Source organism: Notolepis coatsorum (genome assembly GCF_963971535.1).
Source record: "Notolepis coatsorum genome assembly, chromosome: 18".
In the NCBI taxonomy this organism is placed as follows: domain Eukaryota; kingdom Metazoa; phylum Chordata; class Actinopteri; order Aulopiformes; family Paralepididae; genus Notolepis; species Notolepis coatsorum.
In genome coordinates, this window is record NC_140182.1 from 38730232 (window position 1) to 38750154 (window position 19923).

Consider the following 19923-nt stretch of genomic DNA (forward strand, 5'->3'; position numbering starts at 1 on the left):
ATACAAAACAACGCCTCCAGAGCTCCATATAAGGCAATGATGCAGCCGTGGGAAAATGATGCGGAAGCGTTTTGCGACCCATCGAAATTAGATTCGATTAATTGTATTGTCATCATATATAGTACAGCTCGGGCACCTGCCGCAGCACGCACACACACACACACACGCGCGCGCGCAGTATTGTTAGGAATCCAGGTAAGAATGTTGAGTTCAAGTATGGCATGGAAGAATGGAGACGGAGAGGGTGCTGCTCTTCTCGAATATGTGTTATTTTTATTATCAGAAACACCTTGAGCGATAACAATACTTTACCAAGTAAAGCAGGAAGTAGCAATAAGGAAGGATACTTAGAAGAGAACTTAACAACAAAAGAGAATAGGGCGGTGAGAGATCCGACTTCACGACCTAAAGCAAGGATAACTTTAAAGCATGATAACAGGCGAGATATCCGACTTCTGCCCATGGACGGCTGTTCCCAGTAACACTGCTGAAGAACCGACAGGGAGAGAGGGGCAAAGTATTACTATAAAGGCCTCAGTACAGCCAGCAGACCCAATCAGCACCAGTGACATAATTACAGGCAGGTGACAACAATCAAGGTAATTACTGAGACAGCACGTGACGACAATCAGATAATACAGAGACAGAGAGAGAATTCCAAGATGGCGGCTGGGCCTCCAATCCTGAATAGGGAGATAATAGGAAGCGGTCTGAGGAGACCCGCCGATGCACGGCGAGAGGTCTTACTACGCGCGCACACCGGACAGGCCACCACGAAGGAACGCGTATCCCCCACCTCTGTAGGCCACCAGAACCTCCTACGGATAAACTCCAGGGTCCTGGCGGCCCCAGGGTGGCCGGTGAGTGAAGAGGTATGTGCCCACTGCAGCAGTCGCGAGCACGCAGCCTTGGGCACATACATCCGCCCAGGAGGACCCCCACCGGGATCAGGCTCCCGTGCCAGAGCCGATCTTACCACCCTATCTATGCTCCATGACACGGGTGCCAAAATAAGGGCCTGTGGAATAATAGGGTGGGGCTTCTCCTCCCGGTCCGGAGTATCAAACTGACGAGAAAGAGCGTCAGGTTTCACGTTCTTGGAACCAGGCCGGTAGGAGATGGAAAATCGAAATCGAGTGAAGAATAACACCCACCTGGCCTGGCGAGCGTTAAGGCGTTTAGCCCCTTGGATGTAAGCCAAGTTCTTATGATCAGTCCAAACAATAAAAGGATGTGCCGCCCCCTCTAACCAATGTCTCCATTCCTCCAGTGCCAACTTAATTGCCAACAACTCCCGATTACCCACGTCGTAGTTGCGCTTGGCCGGCGAAAAAAAGGCGCTGTCAGAGGATTGAGTAAGGCCCTGAAATTGCGAATAAAACACCTGTAGAAATTAGCAAAGCCCAAAAACCGTTGTAATTCCTTGAGCGACGAAGGGCGTGGCCAGTCCAAGACTGCACTCACCTTGGCTGGATCCATGGGAAGATCACCCTTCGTCAACACATAGCCCAGGAAGGACACTGTGTCAGTGTGAAACACACACTTTTCTACCTTAACAAATAGCTGATGTTTGAGGAGATGCTGTAGCACCTAACGAACATGCATTTGGTGCTGCACCATATTGCGAGAAAAAATGAGGATGTCATCTAAGTATACAAACACTGACTGATTAAATCCTGCAGCACGTTGTTGACCAGGGCTTGGAAAACTGCCGGAGCATTAGCTAAACCAAAGGGCATGACTAAATACTCATAATGCCCGTTGGGCGTGTTAAACGCAGTCTTCGACTCGTCCCCCTCCCTAATCCTGACCAAATTGTATGCATTACGTAAGTCAAGTTTAGAGAAGACCCGTGCCCCCTGTAAGCATTCAAAGGCGGTGTCCATGAGAGGTAGAGGGTAGCGGTTCTTGATGGAAACGTTGTTTAATCCCCTATAATCAATGCACGGGCGCTGGCTACCATCCTTTTTATCCACACAAAAAAAACAGCGGCCGCAGGGGAGGTAGATGGACATATGTGCCCCGCGGCCAGTGCTTCCTGAATATAGGTGTTCATAGACAGTGTCTCAGGGCGAGAGAGAGAAAACATGCGGCTGCGGGGCGAAGTGGTACCAGGTAGAAGATCTATGGTACAGTCGTAGGGCCTATGAGGTGGCAGTGCTTTGGCACGCGACTTGCTAAAAACCTCTGCCAGATCCCAGTAAATTTCGGGGACCCCCGTTAAATTGGAATTAGGAAGAACTGTAGGCTCAGCAACGCCAACCGCCATCCTGGAGAGAGACAAGGGGAGAGAAGAAAACAGAGTGGGTGAACTTTCATTGGAACTCGGCACAACACTCCTATCCAAAGAAAGTACACCCCGTAGACCAATTAATGGCAGGGTTGTTAGCTGCCAGCCAGGGATGGCCTAGATTTGGGTGAATGGGGGGAAATAACCACAAAAAAAATACAATAATTCCCACTCACCCCCAGCCACCTGCAGACGCAGCAGCGCCGTGCGCTGGGTGATGAGGGGGGGGGGAAACTGTACATTGGAGGGGGTTGGGTTTGGACATTTACAGGGGCCAGTTTCGATTCGATTCACATTCCTTTACAGCTGTGGGTAGGGCGTTTCACATTGATGTGGCATAATTGTGAAACGTGTTTAGTCCCTTGTTTGAGCCGGATCTGGGTTTAACATGATTAGTGGAGCTCCCTCTGGTGTTGTGGTCGTGGTATTCACTGACCTTTGGGAATTATTTTGAGTGACATGTACATGGGTACCTTATAGTGGTGTAGTGTATCTTGTAGACCAGGCCCATGGCAAGTTGCTGTACTCTGTCGTCTACTCTAAGCCATCCTAGGTTGTCAAAGTGGGCAGGGGTGAGGTGGGTTCTAGGCGTAAGGTAATGAGTGCTCCTGCCAGAGTCTTCATACACTATCTACTCGAAGGTGTATGTCATAAATGTCATTATGAATTGAAAATGGGGACCCTGATGTAAACAAGACGAAAGTATTTCTCTGGTCTGCATCCCCTTAACAATTGTGTGTATTGAGCTGTACTGTACTGTACCCATTCTGCAATCTGTTTTCAATCAATCAATCAATCAATCAATCAATCAATCAATCAATCAATGCGGAAGAACCTGAGACACTAGTTCAGGGGTCGGCAACCTGCGGCCTCGAGGCCGCATGCGGCTCTTTAGCCAATCAGCTGCGGCTCCCTGGCAAAAAAAATATTTATTTTTTTTACTTTTTTCTTTATTTTTTTTTCTTATTTTGGAGATCGATGTCATACTGTGACACTGAAATGAAAAAATATTTCATCAACTAAGATATTTAGTCAACAAAAGGCTTACCTGTATGCCTGATATGTGGTGCGAAATTTGCGAACAATGAAAAATTTACTTTTTATTTTATAGATTTTCCACAAATAAGGGAAGGACTCTAATAGAGCTGCATAGTTCAGGGTTTTATTTCAAAGTAGGTCTACAGATGCCAGTGTTTGTTCTCCTTTTCTGTGTTTTATTTCAAAGTAGGTCTACACATGGTATTCTTTTTTCAAAGTGGACTACTTTCTATTTTATAAATGTTCCACAAATAAGGGAAGGACTCAAATATACCTGAATAGTTCAGGGTTTTATTTCAAAGTCGGTCTACAGACACCAGTGTTTTGTCTCCTCTTCTGTGTTTTATAAAAAAAATAGGTCTACACAGCCAGTCTTTTTTCTCCTCTCCATAAGAGTTTGAGGTTTTCTTTTGTTATAACAGGTAAAAACAGCAATTAAAAAGTCAACATTTTTCTTTTTGTTGCTTTATAATCCCATTAATGCAACAAACTGTGTGCTATAAGTATAAAGTATAATAAATCGCAAATTACTTTGGGTATGCAATTGTCAGGTGTTTTATGCTAAATGTGGGGTATGCTTGGGGATATATAAAACGTTATACACTGTGTTATCTTCATTTTAAGGGGAGACACTGCAGGTGAATAGGGTAAAAAAAATTAACTAATAGATATCACAATGAAACTTCCCCAGTTGATTACTTATATTAAGACAAGACTTTTTTGTATTACAAGTTTTCTGAAATTGTATGTTTAAATATGCAAATGAGGCATGATCTACTTAAATATGCACTAATTTGCATATAATTCCAGGACAGAAATCTGAACATTGGATAAAGCCATTTTCAAAATTATAGTTTCATTTTGTTGACATATTAGAGCCAAAGGTAGAGGGGATTTTGGATATCTCTTTTTATCACTCCATAAATCAGAAAATACTCCATTCAGTCAATTTTTATGGTAAAATTCCATATTTCGCCATGTTTTTAGGAATAAAATGTGATATAAATCAGGGTATGAATGCGATATCAACAAACCCTTCTGTAAATACCTTCAGAACATAGATATGAATAGAACTGGAAGGTTTGGTGTATGTGAGTGCTACTGAAGTGGAGATTTCTGGCTCAGAGTATGAGGAAAAACTCTTAAAACTCATTTTTGGGAAAACGTCTTCAAAGTTCTGTATTGTAAAATGCCATACTTTTTTTTTAAACAGATATTTACAAACACAATACCTAATCAAACCATTAGTAATAGACAACCTAAACACATGCCTGATAACTGAATAATAATAATAATAATAATGATGTTATTGAACTGAACAGAACTCCACACAGGCTACAAACAGTGTAGTACAGTACCCCCTAATAGTCAAAAAATATTTGAATAGATATCACTATGAAACTTTCCCAATTTGTTATGTACATATAAACTAAGAAAAAATATATTGCAAGTTTTCTGAAATGTATGTTTATATATGCAAATGAGGCACTTCCCCATTAAATATGTGCACATTTATGGATGCAATAAGGCAAAATGATGTAAAATAAACAACTAAATGTGTGTTATTGACGTTTTATTGTCACTAGTTTCATAGAAGACATGTTTAGGAAGCAAAATATAACAAAATCTCAAAATCAACAAAAAAAGTATATTTGACTATTCACCTGCAGTGTCTCGCCTTAAGGGTAAATAGGTTGTGCGGCTCCCTGAGCATTTTATTTTGTGGGACGGGGGGAAAGTGGCTCTTTTGATAGTAAAGGTTGCTGACCCCTGCACTAGTTCAAAAGAATCAAACGTGCGCAGGAAAACGCAGCTCGTGGCTGACGTCACTGTTGAACGTGCAGTGTGCAGCGCTCTGCTCTTGCAAACACAGAGCCAGAGGAACGAGCCTGGTCGCTCTCAAACCACCCGACAGCTACTAACCCGGCTGCCCACAGCAACATGTCTGATATGGAAGACGACTTCATGTGCGATGACGAGGAAGATTATGATCTGGTGAAATTACGAAAAAAACACAACGTTTAGTGAACGCCGGCTTCCACGGGTTTGCAAAACTAGCCGCCAGCTAACTGTTAGCTCGTATTAGCTACTAGCCTAGCTAACATTAGCATGAATTTAGCTAATCTAACTGACAGGTTCGCTGAGAGATCTGTGTCTGTGAACCTATTCTCTTGGGTCAAGTCGGCTTTCAAAGACTCAAAACTGTACATCTTTGTCGGTCTCTCTTATCAAATTAACTACTATCCGTTAGCAGATTTGTTGTTACACAAAGAAGGCTATCTATCTACGCTTATATTTCCACATCCTTGTTTATGTTTTGTCGCAGGAATATTCAGAGGACAGTAACTCTGAGCCCAATGTGGATCTGGAGAACCAGTACTACAATTCAAAGGCTTTGAAGGAAGATGACCCGAAAGCGGCATTGCGTAGCTTTCAGAAAGTAAGTAATAACGTCTAGTATTGTATATATATTGTGTATATTAACTACGTTATTCTGTCATAGACGTAAGAAATGACAGCATCCCTGATGTCGAGTTTTTCTGGCGCATCTGTTGCAGGTATTGGACCTCGAAGGTGAGAAAGGAGAATGGGGGTTCAAAGCTTTGAAACAGATGATTAAGATCAACTTCAAACTGGTAAGCAACTCTCCAGCAGACATGTCTGTAGACCAAAATTAATGTACACCATATGTTGTTGCTGCATCTGAAAATAAAATGTTGCTCAACATTATTTTCAGTAATAAATCACCAAGCAGTTTGTATAAATACCCTTGAGTTATTATCCATATATTATTACCTGCTACTATGCTAATATGTCTATACTACTATACTACCTAGTACCTACCTACTATGCTATTATGTGTTTATACTACTATCTACTATGTACTGTGCTACTATGCCTATACCTACTATGTACTATGCACTATGCTACTATCCCTATACTACCACCTACCATGCTAATATGTCTAATACTACTAATACTATGCACTCAAGAGTGTAACACGCCAGTTTGACACTGTTTGACGAACAATGCCACTTACCCTTAGCTGCCAGAGTTGTACCCTTCCTGCTGACTTGTTGTTCACAATTTGTAAGTCGCTTTGGATAAAAGTGTCAGCTAAATCTATTGAGATGTGAAGTATAACATCTTATTTTGATGTGTTTATATTCCCACAGACGAAGTTCCCCGAAATGATGAATAGGTATAAACAGCTGTTGACCTATATCCGGAGTGCAGTTACAAGAAACTACTCTGAGAAATCCATCAATTCCATCTTGGATTACATCTCAACATCAAAGCAGGTAGCACAACCCTTTTTGCTCTGCCATCCTAAAAACGTCTCTCCTAAAGAGAACCTCACATGTGAGCTTTTTCCATGACATGAATGTGATCTCAATATCTGTTAACATCATCACAGATGGTCCTGCTTCATGAATGTGATCTTAATATCTGTTAATATCACAGATGGACCTGCTTCATGAATGTGATATCTTAATATCTGTTAAAGGAACACGCCAACTTTTTGGGAAATTAGCTTATTTGCCATCAGCCATCTACCCTGGAGTTAGACGAGCAGATACCCTTTTCTTCTCTGTGCATGCATTATGCTTAGGGAACAGCCGCACTGTTAGCCTAGCTTAGCGTCATTCACTGGAAGTAGGTCTGCCAGTGTAGCCTAGTTCCCAACAGTCACAAAATACACTCCAAATACAACTCCAAAACATTCCTGTAAACATGTTGTGACCTGTGTATTTACCACGTGAAAAGAAATATATAATAATCGTCATTTTCGTTTTCTAAGCGGATATACTCTGAATTTTTTTTTCATGAACCACTGCTGCCTGGGCGCAGTGATTTAATCTCCTCAAAAGCCCTGTTGTTTTTGGACAAACTTGGCTTTTGAGGTGATGAAATCACAGCAGGGTAGATGGCAAATAAGCTAATTTCCCAAAAAGTTGGCGTGTTCCTTTAACATCACAGATGGATCTGCTTCATTAATGTGATATCTTAATATCAGTTAACATAACATCACAGATGGACCAGCTTCATGAATGTGATTTCTAAATATCTGTTAACATCACAGATGGACCTGCTTCAGGAGTTCTATGAAACCACACTGGATGCGTTGAAGGATGCTAAAAACGACAGACTGTGGTTCAAAACCAATACCAAGGTGTGTGGATATTATTAACCCTTGTGTGGTGTTTTTGTTTTTGTTACTCACCCAATGTTTGTGGGTCTAACTGGTGGACCCACAACATTATTGTGTTTTTAAAACAATGAAGCCATAACAATTCATGTAATAAAAATACTTAACAGATGTTAACGTTCTCTCATTTACAAGCAATCTAGACCGCATGTATGGTTAATATTTCCCATTTACCGCTGACATATCACATTTATCAATAAAAGTGCTATTCGTTTTGTGATCAAATGTGATTGTAAGATAATCCATTATAATCAAGACATGAATGGAATAAATGTTGTTTATATTGAATAATATAAATTGGACAAGGTGGAGGCAGACAGTGAAGGTATAGGTAAAGGTAATGCACCTTTATGTTTAATCTTTACCATATTTACTTGTTTTCACCTAAAATGTCCACACTTTCAGGTCCAGTGGACCCAAACACTGCATATATTATATAATATACATGTGTACTGCATAGGGGGAGGGTTAACTATTTGGGCAACTTTACACAATTCCTGTGAGTGTATTGAAGACATCTGTATGTTTTTTTTTTTTTTTTTTTAATTCATTGTTTTATATTTCTAATCAAGTACTCAAAACCATAATTTTTCAGCTTCAAGATTTCAGGCTGTTATGGCCTGCCTCCGCCCATAAGCACTTTGAGTGACAGTCAGTCCACACAGTCTGCGACTGGTAGACAGAGAGAGAGAGAGAGAGAGAAAAAAAAGACAGGCCGTTCTTTTTTTCTCTGCCTCTCGGTGTGCTGCGTGGCAGCTTGTGGTGGGGGGGCCCTCCCTTCCTCCCTCTCTTCCTTTTTTTTCTTATCACTCTCCCGTTCGGAGGTGTGTGTCGCGCGGACCTCCGCGCGGCAGGTCTCCCCCCCCCCCCCCCCGCCAAGTGCTCCTGAATGCTCTCTCTCTCGCTCTCTCCCTCCAGCAGTATGAGGAAGTGGTTTTCACTCGCTGTGTACAGTCAGTCTATGTAGATTGTGGGCGGGCATTAGCTACAACCACAGAGCCAATCACATCACTGTCTGCTACCCAGAGCCTGAGTAACGCCATTCAGGCCTTCAAATCAGGATGGCCTAATTTACTGGAGAAGGAAATGATCTGAGCTGAATCGGAGCAATCCGCCAATATGGTATTTAGACACTAAAACACTTGATACGAACTCCTATTACTATAATACAATGCTAGAGACTGAAAAATGACATTTATAGTACATGTCCCCTTTAATAATGTGATGAAATGTTGTGTTACAGTGTGTGTAATAATGTGATGAAATGCTGTGTTACAGTGTGTGTAATAATTGATGAAATGCTGTGTTACAGTGTGTAATGTGATGAAATGCTGTGTTACAGTGTGTGAAATAATGTGATGAAATGCTGTGTTACGGTGTGTAATAATGTGATGAAATGCTGTGTTACAGTGTGAGGCATTTTTTCATCATAATGAAATTCTTGCTCCTTGTGTTTTTTTGTTTAAGCTTGGAAAGTTGTACCTGGAGCGAGAAGAATATGGTAAGCTGCAGAAGATTCTCAGACAGCTGCACCAGTCATGCCAGGTAATCAAGACAGATTTTACTTTTTACACACTGCTGCTCAAGCATGCTACTTGTAGGTAGTGATAGACTGATTCATTGTTAGTGATGTTAGTGATGACGGACACTAGCTGCTAACGTTAGCACCAGCAGGACACAGAATTCTGTAACACAAGCCTCCATCCAGGTCCGGTTTTACTAGGCTTGTTTAGTCTTGTTCTAAATCATAAGCCACAGTAGAAGTAACGTTTTGACTTTATCAGGGTATCTGCAGGTTTTAAAAAGTCTTAAAGTATTAAATTCCTAATTCTCAATTTAAGGCCTTAATAAAAATTATTAAATTAAATGTTTTGGGGGTCTGGAGATTAATTAATATTAAATATATGAAATGTTTTTGTATTCGAGTTGTTGTTTTTTGTGGGGCTACCGGGAGTTTGGTGCGTCTGGCGAGAGTTTTTATGGAACATGCGAGAATTTAAATCGGCACGCAAGTGCAGCCGCTAGTTCGGAGTCGCTTTTTTCTTTGCTAGTATGGTCGTGAGATTGGTATTAAATTTTGCTCTATCATCATTTGGTCGTCCTCGGACGGGTCCGCCAGCGGAGATTCCAATAATTTCGATCCTCCATACATCTGGCCAGTTCCGTAGAGCTCTCCACATCTGTGGTATTAAAAAGGTCTTAAAAGTATTATTTTTTTTAATTATTATTATGTTTTTGGTAGATTTTTATTTGTTTGTACTACCGGGCAGTCCGGTAGAGAGAGGAAGAACGGGAGACAGAGCGGGGGGAAGACATCCGGCAAAGGACGCCGGGTCCGGGAATCGAACCCGGGTCGGCCGCTTCGCGACGCAGCGCGTTACATGGGTCGCCACTTGGGTGCCCAGGTCTTAAAGTCTTAAATGTAACTTGTTAAAACCTGCAGATACCCTGTTTATTGTGTCATCCTTGACACTGTTATTATTACACATGTCAGTCTCTCAGTTTTCCAGTCCCACCTCAAGACTGCCTCTTCTCCACAGCCTTCTTAGCGCCTCGTTCATCCTTGTGTGTTTGTGTTACGCTTGTCTGTCCGTCTCACTACCACCGCCCCTTAGTGTAAAGTGACTTTCAGTTCTATAAAAGCTATATAAATTGTATTTATTATTATGATTATTTTGCAGCTCATTACATTAGATGGTAATGATCGGCTGTTTTTAATTTTGTATTTTAATTTTTAACACAATCTATGTCTACTTTTCTACAGAAAGGCCAAGCAGGGTTTACCAGGGTAGGGTCAACTCTGTGTTAAAGCATGATGTTGAAAACATCATTTTTATAAAAAATGTTAGCCCTATGAATAAATAATCTTTGGTGCAATATATGAAAACCTACATTTTTATTTTGTATGAAATTGAGTAACTTTTGCAACATGTAGACCTAACCCCTATCATGGAGCCTAGACTGTTCATTGCTGTAGAACATTTATGTACTGAAAAACAGATAAATAAATGATAATAATAATAATAATAATAATAATAATAATAATAATAATAATAATAATAATAATAATAATCTTTTTTCTAAAATGGTAGGAAGGAGCAAATGATTGTGATCATATTTGTTAAAAGTAACCAATTGTCTGTTTCATGCTTTTGCTGTAGACTGATGATGGGGAGGACGACCTGAAGAAGGGAACACAATTATTGGAGATCTATGCCCTTGAAATCCAGATGTACACAGCGCAGAAAAACAACAAGAAGTTAAAGGCTCTCTATGAACAGTCCCTGCATATTAAGTCTGCAATCCCCCATCCGCTCATTATGGGAGTGATTAGAGGTAATATAATAATAATATACATGGAATCCTTTTTATATACCTGTAGACTAGATACTATACCTGTACATATTTCTTACCTACTCTCAATAGTTATAGCCCAGTGTCTTTATACCTGTATCACTGTACATAATAATACTATACCACTGTACTCAGTAGTACTCATTTATATATTTTATATCCAGTTTAATCACATGTATATTGTTAATGCACTTTACTGTTACATTTGCACTCTGATAAGATGCCAAACTTTCTTTCACTGCACTGTGCTTTATAAAGACAATATATTTTTGAATCTGATCTAAATATAGTATGTTCCATCTCACAGTTGTTACTAAGTACCGTTGTGGAACAATTAACGGTCTTCAAAAAGTAATGACCCCTGTTGTTTGAACTTGCAGAGTGTGGTGGGAAAATGCACCTGCGAGAAGGGGAGTTTGAGAAGGCCCACACGGACTTCTTTGAGGCTTTCAAGAACTATGATGAATCGGGAAGCCCCAGGAGAACCACGTGCTTGAAGTACCTGGTTTTAGCCAATATGCTGATGAAGTCTGGCATCAACCCCTTTGACTCACAAGAGGTAGGGGCTCATTCTTCAAGTCAAGTGTTCTTTTATTAATTCCCTCTGGGAAATTCGGGCATGGCCCCCCCATGGTACAGGTAGGATAGGTGAAGGTAGGATAGGTGACCTCAGGAAAATGCACCTTTAGGTATTATTACGTGTCCGGCCAGTGAAATCATCTGTATTTTTCATTAATTGAGTTTAGCAGCCCTGTGTTAAGCTGTACTGTGTTTCACCCTAGTTCCTACCAGAACAATGCCAATATCGGCCGATAATATCGGACATCCCTACTTAAAATGTATATGGTTCTTAGTCTGAAGATTAGTCTCATTTATCAGACTAAGAACTATTTATAAGATGTTGCAAATAATTGGAATCTACCTTTTGAAAGTTAACATTATTCAATCTTCTTTTAGGCAAAACCCTACAAAAACGACCCAGATATTCTCGCTATGACAAACTTGGTAAGGTAAGGTATCCCACTCACTGTCATTCATTGACACTTTAAATCTGCTGGAGTTGTTTAAGGAACACACCGACATCATGGGAAATTAGCTCACCATCTTTTCCAGAGTTGGACAAGAAGATAAATACTAGTTTCCTCCCTATGCGTCCATTAGAAAGATATCCGGCTGCACATTAGCCTAGCTTAGCAACAATGAATGGAAGCGGATTAGAAGGGGCTAGCCTAGGTGTTGGTCAACTAACACCTCTCTGTTTTAAGCTAGCTAGCCTCTTCTCATGCGCTTCCATTCATTATATCTTATATTCTATCATATCTTTCTACTGAATGCACAGAGAGGAAACTGGTATCTATCTTCTTGTCTGACTCTGGAGACAGTAAGTGAATATACCATAATGTTGGCGTGTTCCTTTAAGGCACATGTGTCAAACTCGAGGCTCACGGGCCAAATACGTTCCACTTATATGTTCCACTTAAACTCTTTTCGGACATGCACTCGGGACGGTGCGTGGAGAATCAGGTGCGTGCATTGCCTGAAGTTGTCTTTTCAGACATGTAGCACATAACATGCAATTCTGCGTGGCAGATCATGATGTGTTTAGACATATGGAAAAACTGTGCTTGGTTTAGGCGGGGGGTGGCGTCTAGGTAGAGCAGGGAATGACGCAGAAAGCCTACCTCCTCCGCCTGTGTAGGAAGAATCTAAATATTTATTTAATTGGCATGTAGCTCTATCTCCAAGTCCAGGACCAGTTTAATCTATAATTGTTATTCTTACAAACTCTTGTGGGTGAATAATGAATTGAAACCTAATAGGTATTATTAGATTGCAAATTCATCATTATTTTTATTTTCACATACTGTACCTACTCTCTGAAAATAATTGTCTTGCGCTAGACCTGTTAAAGCCAGGTAAGAGGTTTTTTGTGTGTGTGTTTTCTACTTGTTCTCCAATAATCCAGGACCAGTTTAGCCTACAATTGTTAATTTTACAAACTCTTGTGAATGAATAATTAATTTAATCCTAATATGTCATTTCAATCTGTAAAAAATAAATCTATAATAAACCAATAATCCATAAATTAGTCCTTACCCACCTTTTAAACAGCCCTCATTGTATTCATTGAGATGCCAAATGAACAGAACTGCATTTACAACAATATATCAGGAAAATGCACCTTTAGGTATTATTACGTGTCCGGCCAGTGAAATCATCTGTATTTTTCATTAATTGAGTTTAGCAGCCCTGCGTTAAGCTGTACTGTGTTTCACCCTAGTTCCTACCAGAACAACGATATCACAGAGTTTGAGAAGATTCTGAAAACGAACCACAGCAACATTATGGACGATCCCTTCATAAGAGAACACATAGAGGGTATGTATTATTCCTTTTAGAACTCTCATACATCCAACATGTCATAAAGATCTCATTTAATTTCAAATCTTTATTTAGAAAGGTAACTGGTTTCCCTCATTTACAGTCACGTTGAGTGTACATACAGAAATAAGCACAAAAAATAATAACATAAAATCACAACATTAAGACAACAAGACGAGGCAAAAAGCAAGGATAATGGGCGCCTGGGTAGTGCAGTGGACTAAGCACTCGCCTACCACCGCAGAGACTCTGGGATCAAATCCATCTGCGGTACCTCCGGCTTGGTCAGTCGTCCCTACTAACACAATTGCCAGTGTTAGCAGGTGCGAAGCTGGTGGGGTATGTGTCCTGGTCGTTGTAAACTGTGACTCCTACTGGTCGGTCAGGGCGTCGTTCAGCAGGGAGGGGATCTGAGGGAAATGGCGTGAACCTCCACACGTGTTACGTTCCCCCAGTGAAACTCCTGGCTGTCGGGTGAAAAGAAGCGGCTGGCGACTCCACATCTATCGGAGGAGGCATGTAGTAGTTCTACACCCTCCCTAGGCCGACAGTGTGGCAATGCGCGCAACAACCAGGAATGGAATTGGCATAACGACTAAATTGGGATGGGTGAAAAATACAGAAAGCCCAAAAATAAATAGAAAAATAAATAAATAAAAAGCAAGGATAACAAATCAATTATTATAACGTACAACTTGATTGGCAATGGTTGGAGATCAAGGTTTTACTCTGCAACAGGGGGGAGCTTTAAGGACTTGGAGTTCATTCCATGAGCTATATTCAAGATTCAAGATTATTGTCATGTGCACAGTTAAACAGACAGGTTGCCGTACAATAAAAATCTTACTTTGCTAGTCCGCCCTTCGCACAAAATCACAAAATACTTAACAAAAATAAATTACAATTTAAAGGTCCCATGTCTTATAAATTGCCTTTTCCAGTGTTTAGCATTGTTTTCTAGCAATAATAATAATAATAATAATAATGGCTTGGATTTATATAGCGCTCTTCATGACACCCAGAGCGCTTCAGAGTCCATTATTCGTTCATACACAGTCATACCGGTGGTGGTAAGCTACAATTGCAGCCAGAGCTGCCCTGAGGCAGACTCACGGAAGGGTGGCGAATAATCATAGCCTACGGCCCCTCCGACCACCACCAACATTCATTCACATGCATACACATTCATACGAGGCAAGTAGGTTAAGTGTCTTGCCCAAGGACACAACGGCGATGGGATGGACATGGGCTTGAGCGGGATTCGAACCACCAACCCTTCGATCATTGGACGACCCGCTCTACCCCTGAGCCAAAGCCTCCCCAATGTGGGGTTGTATCAATGAGTCTGTCTCATTTTGGCTCATCAGTCCAGTCTCGAGTTCACGAGATCCTCCCTCACTGAACTAAGCCATTCTGATTTGACTGTTTTGCTGACGTGAATAAGGCACTGGTTGTAGTCACCGCCCACAATCAACAATTTGCTCAACAACAGAGCGAGTGGAAATACTGACACTTCCTCAAACGGGTTGATGTGGCGCGGGTGCCGACAGAGAGAGCAAAGAACGAGCGAGAGAGAGAGGGACACGAAGCACCCCACACACACTCCCGACCGCGTGTGCGGGGAAACACACACACACGCAGTCGGGAGCACTCGCATATCACTGTCAACCTGCTGCAAAATATCACTGCGCACGCTCCCACGTGCGCGCATGTATTCCGATCCGTGCAATAATATTCACAGGTGTATATATTGTCATTTGAAACAAGTTACCAATGCATTGTCCCGTGGGATTATGCCCCCCTGCGGCGAAATTAATTAGTATCCCCCTCAATCTCTGTCTCTTTCTGTCTGCCAGTGCAGACTGTGGGTGACTGTCACTCAAAGCGCTTTGCGAGTATGGACGGAGCCCAGCCCAAAACACCTTGAAATCTTGAAGTGGAAAATGCTGCTTTAGAGTACTTGATTAGAAGATTACAAGTTTTTTTCTTTTTTTTATATATTATAAACCTTACAGATGTGTTCCATAGACTCACAGGAATTGTGTAACATTGCCCAAATAGTGAAAGGAATAGCAAAACATGGGACCTTTAAATACAAGCGAGTGCTAAAAAATAAGGTAAAAATTCATATATATTTTTTTAAAGGATATAAAATATATACAAGGCACAGTGAGTAGCATTGCACGTTCCGATTCAGTGTTTACAATATAAATGGAGGTGACAATGGGTCACAACAGCAGTTAAAAAGTGACTTTAGTGATTCATAGTTCGGGGGAAGGTAGCCCCTTTCGTGACTGTGATGCACCGAGTGAATCCACAGTCACTCTCAGGCAGCCAAATGCCTAGTGCGCATGCGCGGTGACACCAATGGCGGAAATAGACGGCTCGCTCTGTAAGTACCACTCGTTTTGTAACAATGATTTAAACTGTTTATTAGCAACTCCGAGATTCCAGACCCCACTGTAAAACTGTGTTAAACCCATATTGTACGCTGGGTATCTTTGAAATTCATATCTGATATATTTTTGACCCACCCGAGCCCCCCGATCACGCTTGGTAGTTTCTTTTTAGCCTGGTCGCGGCGTAGCTGAGAGTGACTGTGGATTCACTCTGTGCATCACAGTCACGAAAGGGGCTAGGGGAGGGTGACAGTGAGGTCACAGCAGCAGTCGGGTCAGAGTGTCTGCCTAGCACAAAAGCAAAAGAGGGGTGGGGGGATCAGTTTAAAAAAAAGTGTGTGGGGGGAGGAGGAGGGCTAGGTGGGGGAGCTGGCATTCACAAGCCTGATGGCCTGTGGGTAGAAACTCGTAGTACTGGCTCAGACTCCTGTATCGCCTGCCTGATGGCTAGGGATGCACCGATATGAACATTTGCCACCGATACCGATTGTTCAACTAACACAATCGGCCGATACCGATACCTATATTTGTGGCAAACATTTTTTTTTTTTTTTTTTTGTAATATTTTTTTTTTGTAATATATATATATATATATATATATATATATATTTTTTTTTTAATGAAACTACTGTATATTTGTGTTACAAATTGTGCTCACCGATATGAACATAGGCCTCTTTACTTACTTAAAAAAAGGAAACATCAAGAAATAGCACTATCTCTCTCCCAGTATGTTCTGCAGGGCTGCAGCTAGATACTAGTTCTCCCAGTATGGTCTACCGGCTGGGCTGCAGCTGAATACTATTGTCTCAACCAGAGCTCTCAACCAATGAAATTTTGATTGACAGTCGATTCTGCCAATTACGTCACACACCGCTTGCACTCGCCTCTGCTGTTACCACCAATCGGCAAGCGCGTATACATTTTTTACTTCCGCTTTTGTCCGCCATTGATTTTGACGAGAGGTATTCTACAACAACGGCGGCGCGGCCGACGTTTAGCTTTTAGCTCCGCAGGATGACTTAAACGAGGCATAATGATTTTACTGCAACGAATGTTATAATAAAACAAAGCCTTTCTATACATGTGTCTGATTGAAAACTTTATTAACAGATTGCAGAATGGGTAAAACTCAGGGCTCTATGAGCAACGGAAGGAACTGAGCTAGTATGAAAGCGTAATGCTTGCTACGTTCGGGTAAATAATATGCTGATGTTATTGAACGTGTAACACTAACTATATAACGTTAATGCCACAAAACGAATGCCTTGTTAATCATAAGTAGTAACTTTGATGCAGTAGCTTGTGTGTGTGTGTGGGGGACTGGGGACGGCGTTGTGCAGGTCGCGAGTGAACTTTTTTTTGTCTTTTGACGCTACAAAAATTGATGGATATTTATCGGCTACTGCCATCGGCACATTCAAGCTTATAGGCCGATTGCAGTCAACAAGGCACTTATCGGCCGATACCCGACCGATACATCGGTGCACCCCTACTGATGGCAGGAGGTTGAAGAGTCTGTGCTGGGGCGGGTGTACTGTCCTTAATTATATTGTGTGCTCTCCTGGTGGCCCTGGTAGAGTAAATGTCCTGTAGTGAGGGGAAGGCTGCTCCAGAGATGTACTGAGCAGTTTTAATCACTCGCTGGAGTGCCTTCCTGTCCTTAGCAGTGCAGTTTCCATACCAGACCGTGATTGAGCTGGTAAGGACACTCTCAACCAGTGTTCGAATTGTGGGGGCCAATGGGGGCTCAGCCCCTATAGATAGAGTCTGAGCCCCCATAGTCAACAATACCTGTGGGGGTCTCTCAAAAAAATTATATATTTTTTCAATGTACGAATTAGTATTATTTGTTACCTAAATAAATTGTTAATAGATAATATTTGTCTTTTCAGTTTTTTAAATAACCGAGTACGGTAATGTTGTGGAATAGGCTGCGTTTCACCTCCAAGCCGCTATGCGTCGCCCATGAGCGTGTCCAACGCTACTCCAACCCATTTGGTGAAGAAGAAGCAGCAAGCTTAACGTTACGTAGACACTCAAAAACTGCGACTCAAGTAAAAAATAAAAAGTACACCACATGCCGCCGAAAAAAAAGGCTTGACCCGCCACAAGGCTGTACAAGGCTGGACAGCATCGTCTTTATAAAAAGGCCAAAGACTCCTGTAAGCGCAGCAGCTAGCAGCGCTACTGGTTGACAGTGCTAGTAGTGTTAGCCCTGCTCCTGTGCTGCTCAACCACCACAATGCTGGGGACCGAGTCAGTGGACCTTTTGGAAAACTAAATACAGCTGGTTATTTGCCATGGAGGTAAATGCTGCTGTTAAGTGCCATACAACTATTTATTTTCCATTCGATTTTTGTTGGTTTTTGATTTATAATATAAACAAATAAATGTTCATTCAAGTTCATAAATTTGGTCTCATTTTTTCAAATTCAATTGTATTATTTGATCAGATGCAAAATGCAAATAAGTACATATGGCATTATATATCCGAGGTGAGTAATAAAATTAACAAATATTGATGGTTCAGAATGAGACTGAATAATGACATCACACAATAGTCTAATGATTAGACTTGTGTGATGTGATTGATTGATTGAAAACTGTAACATTGCAGAATGGGCACAGTACAGTACGGCTCAATACACACAATGGACCTATCTCAAACTCTGCCCTCTTTTCTTGATCCTCCAATCACAACTGTCGCTTATTTGTCTGAGGTAAGCGGCAGTTGTGATTGGAGGATCAAGAAAAGAGGGCAGGGTAAGGACCAGCCAGTCACTAGAACGGGTTCCAAAATTCCATTCCAATAAGGCGGTAGCTTACCAATAAGGGCCTTAAAAATTAACAAATACCAGTGTTTGTTTGATGAATATGTTTTTAAACAGTTTTTTCCCCCTTTCAGAGTTATTACGGAACATAAGAACACAAGTTCTTATTAAACTAATCAAGCCATACACCAGAATACATATTCCCTTCATCTCAAAGGTAAACAATTTGAATACATTTTTTTTTAATTATAAGTTATAAATTATTAAGCAATTGTTTGTTGGATAATATTGGTATGATTTGTCTCTTAGGAATTGAACATCGATGTTTCAGATGTAGAAAGCTTGCTTGTGCAGTGCATCCTTGACAGGTAAATTATGGAGAAAGGTGCTATATATAATGTTTATGTAGAGTAATCTTTTAAAAAACAATAATTATAATAATACATCCTATAGAGAGCTTTTAGAAAGGTGTGGAATAAAAGTATTGCCCCCCCCCCTCAAAGAAGTATTGATTAATTAATTATCATAAAAAAAATTATGTTTACATTTTGCGTGCATTTATCCCCTCCCTACGGTACTTTACATTTCCCCACGTGGTATGCATCTGACGTGCTTCTAGTGGCTGAAAGTTATCTATAGCACCTTTTAATTAATTAGGACAAATACAATTCCTGTTTTATGTTGTCACTTTTTGTTATGCATTCCTAATTTATTATTAATTATTTATGGAAATTGTTGGGTACGATGACATTTCTGAAACCTCTTTAATGTTTATAGCTACTTGAATATTTCGGTTTGTATTTGATTCCCATTGTTTTATCACACATTTTTAAGCACAATCAACGGCAGAATCGATCAAGTCAACCTACTTTTGGAGCTGGATCACCAGAAGAGGGGAGGAGCGCGATACAACGCTCTGGACAAATGGACAAATCAACTCAATACACTGAACCAGGCCATTGTCAGCAAGCTGGCCTGAGGAGTGCCACCCGCTCACAACAAGTGCATCCTCAACATGGCAAACATTGTAGAGCAACGCAGCCAGCAACAGTGATTCAAATTCTCAAGAGAACGTGAAAAACATCTGTGAACTTGGAAGCGGATGGCATTCATGTACTATGTTGAACGAAAAGGTTTTGATTTGTGTCCATATTATCCATGCTTGTAAATACTTGACCCCTCCCTCCCAGATCATAATGCTCTGGTCTGCCAAAAAAACATGTTCTAATATTAGTACTATGATACTTGATCAGTTCGCACCATTTTGTTTTGTTACTGTGGCTTGATATTAAAAAAACGTTCACAACGTGTCTGATGAAATCGGTGGCGTGGTGTTTGTAGAATGATGCAGACAAATGGTTAGCAGCATGTTTGGTGATGATGTGGAAATGAGATGCTTGTGATGTTTTATGACAAACTGCCAATCAGGAATCGAGCGCATTGGCGCTGTGGCTACGCGGGAGTTTTCAAAAGGGG

General features: G+C 41.1%; 1 protein-coding gene across 2 annotated transcripts; it reads left to right on the plus strand.

The window, feature by feature from the left end:
- The first annotated feature begins 5186 nt into the window (after positions 1-5186).
- On the plus strand, positions 5187-19749 carry cops2 (COP9 signalosome subunit 2). 2 transcript variants are annotated; one of them, XM_084335501.1, is made up of 14 exons: positions 5187-5323; positions 5655-5768; positions 5887-5964; positions 6505-6630; positions 7413-7502; positions 9006-9083; positions 10303-10326; positions 10700-10874; positions 11273-11451; positions 11850-11902; positions 13174-13271; positions 18582-18664; positions 18757-18815; positions 19282-19749. In XM_084335501.1, the coding sequence occupies exons 1-14, from the start codon at positions 5270-5272 to the stop codon at positions 19424-19426; spliced, it is 1356 nt and encodes a 451-aa protein (XP_084191627.1). In that variant the 5' UTR covers positions 5187-5269; the 3' UTR covers positions 19427-19749. The 2 variants fall into 2 exon arrangements, with proteins under 2 accessions (XP_084191627.1, XP_084191628.1); XM_084335502.1 differs by lacking the exon at positions 10303-10326.
- Positions 19750-19923: the final 174 nt, after the last annotated feature.